The sequence below is a fragment of the Choloepus didactylus genome, chromosome 6 (genome assembly GCF_015220235.1).
Source record: "Choloepus didactylus isolate mChoDid1 chromosome 6, mChoDid1.pri, whole genome shotgun sequence".
Taxonomy (NCBI): Eukaryota; Metazoa; Chordata; class Mammalia; order Pilosa; family Megalonychidae; genus Choloepus; species Choloepus didactylus.
This window is the reverse complement of record NC_051312.1, coordinates 5,704,714-5,714,276: the sequence shown is the minus strand read 5'-3', so window position 1 is coordinate 5,714,276 and position 9,563 is coordinate 5,704,714. Positions and strand designations below refer to the sequence as shown.

General features: G+C 56.5%; 1 protein-coding gene across 1 annotated transcript; it reads right to left on the bottom strand.

The window, feature by feature from the left end:
- Positions 1-3,404: 3,404 nt before the first annotated feature.
- FGF4 (fibroblast growth factor 4) lies at positions 3,405-5,038 on the bottom strand. The gene is made up of 3 exons (XM_037841449.1): positions 4,702-5,038; positions 4,025-4,128; positions 3,405-3,581 (listed from the first exon to the last, which is right to left on the bottom strand). The coding sequence occupies exons 1-3, from the start codon at positions 5,036-5,038 to the stop codon at positions 3,405-3,407; spliced, it is 618 nt and encodes a 205-aa protein (XP_037697377.1).
- Positions 5,039-9,563: the final 4,525 nt, after the last annotated feature.

The following is a 9,563-nucleotide window of genomic DNA, read 5'->3' as shown; positions in this document are numbered from 1 at the left end:
ATCACCAGGCCTCCCCACCACCTGCCTCCCACCTGCTCTCTTTCTGCAGCGTGTGCACTGTGTACCTGGCCATGCATTTTAGGTCCCTTGTTTACTGCCTGACTCCCTTGTTACAATGAGGGCTCCTTTCTTGCTCTTAGAACAGTGCCTGGCACAGACGGGCACTCAACCATTATCTGGTTGAATGAGTGAATGAACTTTAAATCCCTTTTGAGGTCCAGCTTTGATACACTTTCATCACTCCATGCAAGAGGCAAGAAAGCCACACCAAAGCTAAGTTCAGCTGACGGCTTTTGCAAATGATGGGCAGATCTCCACCCTGGACCGGGAACAGAGCACCAACCCCAGCCAGGCCAAGACGTCCTGCCCATCCAGAGCCCTGGCGAGGCCCTCGGCAGCCAGCCGAAAGGAGAAGCAAGTGTCACTCCCCCCACCCCGTTTCCCCCAAATATGAATGAATGAACACCCATGTACTTCTTCATCACACCTGGATCTTGGGTGTCAAAAAGGTGATGCCTTAAAGAACACAATGGGTACAACTAAGGATCTTCCAAGCCTAACTGCTTTTTCAGGTCTTTCTGTGAAGGAGTTGAGGAAAGGAGGATCCTGGTCACCTTTTTTTCCTTTTTTTTTTTTTTTACTGCAATCCACATTCATAAATGCAACTCATCACATCTTTGGAGAAACTATCTATACAGCATATATAAGTAAAACCAAATTTTCACAAAACAATATGCACCATTTTTATGATTGATACACTCTGGTATTTTCTAGTATTTCTATTATTTTCTTCCATTCCCTTTTTATAAAAGGCTGATTGGGGCCCAACATATTGATTTCTAAGTACCCATTTGTGGCTCTACCGACAGTTTGGGAAATACCGAGTCAGTCTTCTGATGACCGGGGTGGGGGCTGTAGCTGGGACTCGTTCCCACCCAGAGAGAAATGTGCAAATTGCTTTAGAAAGCCCCCAGACCTTTGGCTGTTACAGTATGGGAATTTGCCCCATTGGGAGAATCAGAATAAACTGCAAGATTCAGAGTCATCGCAAACCTTTGTGACACCCACACCCCCGGGGGCTCCCGTTTTCAAGGCTACATTTGTGTGGACACAGCTGGCGAAAATTCATCTCCCCTGCCCCCGCCCCCACCCCCAGCAATGTGAGGTTCAAGGCCTCAAATAGAAAGGCCACGGGAAGACAGGGGCAGGGAATCATCTTTTGGCATTTCAAGGCACGTTTTAATATTCTTTAATACCGTCTTGCGAAAATTTACATCAAATCCAGCAGGTTTGTTTTTTTTTGAAATACGTGATCAATGTGTTTATCATTCATTCTGCATTTAAATGTGCACAGCACATACATGACGTTAGCAAACAGCACCTGTATAAAACTACAGAGATTCTGAAAACGGTGGTAAACGCAGAAAACCTCAAATTCCCATCACAGCAATAGAAAACTTTTTACACAAGATTTCAGAGGTACAATTACATCGCTACAGGCATCACCCGTGACTCTGAAGAAATATTTAAGTGGCCAAAGATGACCCACTTCTGTACTTAAGACATGTCACTTCCTATTTGATTGAGCTCCGAGACAAGACATGTAATAATTTAATGCAGATAACACGACTCGTTTGCTACCAGAAAGTCCCACAGATCCCAAGCATCACCTTTCCTCTCCATGCCTGCAGTTTAGGGTGTGGTTGAAAATAGAGAAACATTTTTATGTCGTTGTAAGAACAGCAGTTTAAGACGCACAGTCCGGTGTTGGTGGCTTCGCAAGTGGCTTCTGTCTTCCGAGGCCTCGGTTAAGAATAGTATTTTAAGTAGACGATTTGCATTCGAACAAAGAGTTTTAAGAAGGAATGTGAACAACAAAAACTCCAATCAGATTTTCCAGTCTTGCTGTCTGTAGACTCCCATAAAGTTAATTCGGGAGACAGTTCAGAAACATCCTAGGACAGTATTAAAGTCTTGAGGAAACATTCGGAGCATTTCTGACAGCAAGCTAAGGTCATTTTGTATAAACTCTCAAGTCATTCATTAAAATTAAATGTTTGCCATCACCTCGGAACTTTTTTTAAACATTACCGACCCTGTCTCTTCCATCTTTGCCTCAACAACAGGGGTTACATTTGTAAAATATATAAAGAAAAATATAAGGTTACTTGGTGATCATATAGTGTACTACAGCAGCTGTCTGCAAATATTTTCACCATGATTGTCCTTACTAAAAGTAAATCACGGGGTAAAGATAGCTCAAACGTGACAAGGTTCAAATGGGACTCACCGAGGCTAAACTGCAATCCTTTTTGGCTACACATGGAAAAAAAGCGACTTGGGGTGGGAAACTGCCAGATGAGTGGTTGAAGGGCTCGTGAGGTAGATGTTAAATCCACTTAATCAGGAATGCATCAGAGAGAAGCAGCATCTTGCTTCGAGCAAACACTGCAGTAAGTGCTTTTTACACTTGCAAGGATATTTCATTATTTCATCTCAAGTTAATAGCTAGTTCTAGCCCGAAGCTTCCCAAGCACAGGGAAGCATGTTTCTTTCTTTCTTTCTTTTTTAATGTGCTCTTACACTATCAGATGTATCTACTATCACCAATCACATTTCATCACCAGGGTTTTGGGCCGTGTTTGCAAATATACCTCGCTTTGTCCGTCTCCCAGCCAACCAGTGGGATTTTACAAAACAGCTTTGCTTTTTGCCTTTTCCCCAATGGCCACAGAGCAACGAGGACAGCAATAGCGGCAGATCCAAAAAAGGAGCTTACAAAGTTGTCCAAGGGTCTCGCCTGCCTGGTAGATGGGAGAGAGATTGACTACAGGAAAGTTCAAAGGTCAGTCTTGGGAGATCTAAAAACGGAGTGGCAGGGAAGACTTCTTGAGCGCACTTTCTGTGTGCGAAGTAAACCGATACGCCCCAATTAATAGCAACAGGGCACAAAGGGAGCGCGGGATGTTGGAGGGTGCTGGGAGAGGGAGCCAAGACTGAGGGCTCCGGTGACCGGCTTCCCAAGTCCCAGGAAGGCCTTTTTCCAATACCCAGGATGTGCCCTGAGGCTGATATCAGACTCCGATTCCACCGTTTTTGGAAACACAGAATAGCAGCACATTCGTGACAACTTTTTAAAGAGTTAAATAAATCCAATAGTAGGGTTCTCCACAGTTGCACCAGACAAGTAGGTTTTGTGTTTTTGCTTTTTTGCCTATTTTTTTTTTCCAGAAAACACACCCACTGAACCATAAATAACTTGGTGGCGATATATACACATTTAAATAATTAAATATGTTACACCTACTCTCACATTAAACTCTCCTTCCGAAGAAAGTGCACCAAAGCTGTCCTCCGCGCTCCCCTCCGGAGGGCTTTCCGAGGGCGAGGCAGGACTCGGGGGGTCACAGCCGGGGGAGGAAGTGGGTGACCCTCATGGTGGGGGACACTCGGTTCCCCTTCTTGGTCTTCCCATTCTTACTCAGCGCGATGAACAGGCCAGGGTACTGGTAGGACTCGTAGGCGTTGTAGTTGTTGGGGAGAAGCGTTTCCTTGAACTTGCATTCATCGGTGAAGAAGGGCTGGAGGGGAAGGGGGGCTGGGATTAGGCCACCTCCTGGGCACGGGGGTCTGGGGGAGCCCAGTGGTGGCTGGGGGTGGGGTCCTTTCCATCCCAGCCCGGACTCTGGGGAGCTGAGCTGTCAAGACCCCTACTAGGCCGGGGGGGGGGGGGCGCGCGGCCAGCCCACAGCAGCTGGTGCTCCAGCCACCTGCAGGGCACCTGGCGGCCTGGGAATTCCATCGGGACGGCCCATCCTAAGGGCTGCAGTGGAGGTACCCGCTGGAGAAGGGTTCCCGATGGCGCCTGCTCCGGGAGGGTAGGGACCTCAGTATTTCGGCTGGGGGGTCCGGGAGCGGCACTGCCCTCCCGGTGACCCCGCCGCCGCCCTCCTCCGTCCAGGTGCAGGTGGGCCTGGGGGGATCGCGATCCTGCCCGCCTCGGGCAGGGCCCTGCCGTACTCACGGAGCCGTAGAGCCTGCCCCTGTTGGTCATGGCCACGAAGAAACGGCTGGAGACGCCGAAGATGCTCACGACGCCCCGCTCTACAGGCGAGAGTTCCAGCAGGCCTGGGGGCGGGGCGCGCGTCATTCCGGGGCAGGGGGCCCTTAGCCTGAGCCACCCCTCCCGGGCTCCCTCCTCGGCCTGCGCGCCCCCGAGGACTCCCATTTCTGGGGTGAGTTGGGATGGGTGCAAAGGACCAGGGGCCCCTGGCGCAGGCCGCCCCCAAGGGGCCTGGAGCCCAATGCGCGCGGGCGCGGACCGGTTCGCCTCCACCCCGCGGCACGCGGCGGCCGCGCCCAGCTCTGGACAACGGGAGTGCACTGGCCCCGGCGGCCGCAGAGCCCGGCCCCAGACTGCCCCACGGGCGAAGTCGCTGGAATTCGGCACCCGGAGCCCCGGCTTCCGAAGGCGGGGAGGCGGAGCTCGGCCTCCACCTGAGCAAAGCCGGTCCCTGCTGCGACTCCCGGAGCCAAGATTGCTTGTGTCCTCACGCCGGAAAGGACCGGAACTCGAGTCCGCCGCCGTTTCCAGGGCGCGCGAGCAGGTGCCGGTCCCCGGCTCCGTGAGAGGCTGGGTGAGGTGGAAGGGGCGACCGCCGTCCCCGGCCCCGGCCCTCCCGCCCGGGCGGCCCCACTCACTGTCGCTCGTGTCCGCGTGCACGCCGCCGATGTGGCCGTCGGGGAGCACCTGGAGGTGGAAGCCGATGCCCACGTTGCAGTAGAGCCGCCGCAGCCGCTTGATGCCCAGCAGGTAGTCGCCGGCGCCGCTCTGGACGGCCGCCTCCTTGGGCCGCGCGGCGACCGGCAGGCGCGCCAGCGAGCGCACCACCAGGCTCTCCCAGCGGCGCTCCAGCTCGGCCTCCAGAGTGCCGTTGGGGGCGGTGGGCGCGGCGCCCCCTCGGCCCGCCCAGGGCGCCAGCAGGGCCAGCAGGACCGCCGGGAGCAGCGCCTTGGCGGCCGCCCCGGGCCCCGCCATCCCAGACCACCGTCCTTTCGTCTGTCAGTCGGTCGGGGCGCCCGGGAAGCGGGTGACCAAGCTGTGCCTGTGGCGGCCCTCGGGGGCGCACGGTCGGGGTCGTTCTGGAGAGGGCGCGGCAGGGCGAGAGGGGAGAGGAGAGAGGTGAGTGACCGGCCCCGAAGCGCCGGGGCTACGCCGGCTGCATGGAGCGCGGGCCGCGAAGCAATTTGCCGGCCTGCGGGGTACGGGGAGGTGCGCGCTTCGCTGCGCTCTCCGCCAGCCCCAGGCCACGCCGCTATATATAGCCGGGCGCCCCCTCCTACTCGCCGGCTCCTGCGGGGGGCCGTGGGCCTTCGCCTCGGCGCCCGGGGCGCTGTGACGCTCCCGGCTGGTCGCAGGCCTGCTGCCAATCAGGGCCGGGGGAGGGGAGGCGGACAGGGACGAGCGCCGCGAGTGCCACCTGGAGGGTCCCCTGTCCCTACCCCCGGATTCGCTCACCACCAACCTGTTGGTCCCGCCCCCTTGCTGCTTCTCCACTCCTGCCTTGCAGCCTGTCCCCATCTCCATCTCTCCTGGCTTTGTCTGCTCTGGCATCTGTCTCCTCCCGGCCTGGGCACGCCCTAACCCGCGCACCCTCAGCTCCGAGTAGGGAGCCAAAACCAGAGGACTGCCTTCTGTGCTTTGCCTTGCAGGGACTCCCCGGACACTATTTGTTTGCTGGGCCCTAAGGACCGGCTTGGGAGTGAAGGGTGGGAAGGGGCAGGCAGCCGGAAAGAGCCCTGGGAATACAGGCTGGAGGGAGGCCAGGCCTGGCCTGCGGTTCACAACGGAGTCCCAGGTGCAGGCATCGTGGAGGTGGGCATTGCAGAGGGGAGCCGGGGGCGAGGCAGTGGCCGTGCACCCTACACAAGGGAGGACAGGCCAGCAGCCCCAAATACCCCTACCCTCGCCCCACCTGCCACCCCCATGAGGCCAGGTGGTAAGGGCCCCCCACCTCACCAGGACCCAGGCTGGACCCCTCTGCCACCTGCTGTCCCCACCCCCCTGTGTGCTCATTAAGGCCTGAGGGGGGCAGGACGCGCCAGAGGCCGGGCTAGATGCTGCTCACCTAGGTGTGAAAGTCTGCTCTTTGAGGTGCCTGAGGAGCCTTGCCGGCCCCCTCCCAGCAGGCCCCGCCCAGCAGCCCCCTTCCCCCCCACCCAGCAGGCCCCACCCAGCCACAGCTGCAGGGGCCTTGGATCCCACCTTGGCCCTGCTGCTCCCAGCACCAGAGACACCCCAAGGCCATTTCAGCCTCTCCCACCCACCCCGTCCCAGCCTTGGACCCCTCCCGTGAGCCCTGCTAGGTTTCTTCACATTGGGAAGGGACAGGACCCACTGAGGACGGAGTGGGGGGGGGGTTGGAGAGGTACCCTGGGGTCTGCAGCCTTGGCAGGACCAGGGTTCTACTCCCAGACCCCTCAGGGGTGCTCCTTGCTCCACACCAGGCTGGGAAGCCTGCCTGAGCCAGGCCCACCCAGCCCCAGCTCTGAGGTGCCGGGACGCCTGCTCGGGGCTGGGGGCTGGGGCCCATCCCCAATGGGCTGCGGGGTGTTGCTGAGGAGATAATCGCGGCCAGGATGCAGGGGACCTAGAACCTGACCCGGCCCTGCCCCTCGCTCGCTGTGTGACCTTGGGCAGGTCCCTTTCCATCTCTGGGCCTCTGACTCTCCATTCACAAAACGGCGTGACAGATACTGTCCCCTCAACTCAGCCCAGGCAGGCCATCTGGGGAGGTGGAACCCAGGCCTGGAGACCCAGCCAAGCCTTACCCCAGTCCTGGCTGATTCATCTTCTAGAGGCCCCACCAGCATGGGGTCAGGAGCTGGGGATCTGGAGTTGCACTGACTGAGGCCTGGTTTCCTCTTTGCCATGACTCCCTGTGGGTCCCTGAATCCATTCTCCACCTCTGCAGGCCTCGGGGTTCACACCTGTCCCGTGGGGAGATCACCATCACAGGTGCAGGTGAGGGGCTCACCCTGCCTGGCCAGTGAAGTCCTGGGGGCATTTTTATCTGCACCCTCCTCCCCAAGGCCCCTCCTTCCTTCCTCTCCCAACCCCTCCCCCTGGGCAGCGCTCCCCCCCCCCCCCCACGTCCAGCCACACTGGACTTTCTCTGTCTCTTAAACCTTCCAGCTTGGAAGACCCCCCCACCAGATCTCCGTGCGTGGCTTCTCTCCCCCAGGAGGGTCTTCCCTCAAATATCAGCCAATCAGGGTAACCCCCGCTAGGGCATCCCCCCCCCCCCAGCCCCCCAGTTGAAGTTTCTTCCCAGCCCTTAAAGAAGGAAACTTCATTGATTTGCTGACCTGTCTGTTGGGTCCCCCACTTCCTTGGACTGTCACTTTCATGGGGGAGCACCGCCCTGTCTTCCCACCTGTGTCCCCAGTGTCCTCAGCAGTGCTTGGTGCACAGTAGGTGCTCAGCGAACTCGCTGAGTAAACAGCTGACTGTGTGCCCCGAGCCAGCTCCTGCAGGGCAAGCTCAGCCCTGCCCTCCTCTGCCGCAGGCCCTTCTACCTGCCAGGGGCAGGGTCCACGCCCCCGCCCCCCACGGAAGCCCCACACTCCTAATTTCTCCGAGTCTGGTGTCTGAGGACAGCTCAAGTAAGGCCATTCTCAGTAGAATCCAGTGGCTGGAAATAAGGCCTTCCCTTAACTCGGGCCCTAAGCTCTTCGGCCTCGCTACACCCTGGGGATCTCGGTTTACCCAGAACCCGGGGTGCGCGGCAGCCTGTGGGGCCATGCCCAGGCTCTGGTCTCTGCAGCCACCTGCTCTGATTGTCGTTTTGGCTTCCCCGCTGCGGGACAAACGCCACGCGATGGGTTGGCTCCACGGACGGGACTGTATTGGCTGGAAAGTGGCCGTCTCCTCCCGGGCTGGGAGCAACGTTGGGGCTCCTTGGCAATGTCCTCTCCTTTCTCCTCTGGGCTCCTGCTGACCTCCAGCTGCCAGCCCTTCTTGGTGGTTCTCTCTTTATAAAGCCTCCAGTGATAGGATTAAGACCAATCTGACTCAACTGGCCACACCTGAACTGAAAGTGACACCTTCAAAGGGTCCTGTTTACAATGGGATCACACCTGCAGGGACAGGATTAAGATTAAGAGACATTTTTTTCCTCTGAGGTTTAAACTCAGTCTACCAGAGCCTTATGCCTTAGGCAATGGCCCGGTCTGTTGTCCTCAGTTTCCCCATCTGTGAAATGGGCGTAAGAGTGACTTACCATCAAGCCTGGCCCATGGGGTGCAGCTGCACAGCCAGGGCCCCGCTAATCCATCCGAGCATTTACAACATGAGTAAACCCCTCTTTTTATCCTGAGAGTGGTTCCACCAGACAGAATCATCCTGTGAGAGGAAGGACACAATAGGAGTGGAGACTAGCAAAGGATCCAAGATGAAACCTGCCAATGCCAGGCCCAAAAACTTTTCAAAACAAAAAATGGCTTTTTGACTTAAAAAAAATTATTTCTTCACCCCCAGTAGTTTCTTCTCCCTGGGGGAGTGACCGCATTTCTCATTTCTCAGACCAACTGATTACCTAAGCTGTTAAGAAGTTACTTTGCTTAATAGTAAGAAGAAGAAAAAAAGTGCTGCATAAAAATCCCTCTGGGCCTTGGGGCCAAAGGACAGCCTGGGGCAAGCTGCAGGGTCCTGTAAAATAATAGCTCAACCATTTAGTCAATTCAACTTCCTCTTCTCAGGCTCAGCGAAGAAACCCTCAGGACAGTGTCTTTCTGCAAAAGTCAAAGAGAAGGGGAGAGTCACTGGCACAGAGACAGATCCACCCCATTCCCAAACACCGGGGAAAGAGTGACACTTTTCTTTAAGAACTTCAAAGAAAGGGGGTAATTCAGCCAATTTTTTAGAAAGTATTTCTTAGAAAGGCGTCAAGGAGATGAGGTAGCTGTTTGCGTCTCGGTTCTAGAGGCGCCTAGTTCCGTGTCCACTGGAATCGACTCCCTCTGGCTTCTCCAGTGGCCTTCAGTGGCTTGTCACCAGCCAGGCCCGTGTGACAGGACAGGAGCATTTTAATAAACTGTAAATCAAAATGGGCCACCCTCCTGAGGCACAGCTGTGAGCGTCTGCGCACACTGGGAGAACTGGAGAGGCGCCGTGCCTCAGTCTCCTTGGAGAGCTTCTGGGAGAATAAATGAGGTAACACACACTAAGCGTTCGCAACAGGGCAGGTGCATCAATCTCTGCACTGAGATGGTGGTGCCAGGCTGGGAACCGTGACCTTGGGCAGGTTGCGTAGCCTCTGGGCATCAGAATTAGACGAATTAGACTGTCAAGTGCCTAGCTCCTTCTCCACGGCTGGGAATCCTCGGCTGGCTTGCAGCCACCATCAGCTTGACCGTTTCTTTAGCACTGCGGCCCTGGGGTTTGCAGGCCACACGCAGCACCGGCGGGCGGGACAGGGCTTTCATCACCGTTTCTCAGGCAAATCAATGAAAGCGCAAAGCCAGTGAGACCCAGGTGCACAGCAGCCCGGGAGCTCTTGCCC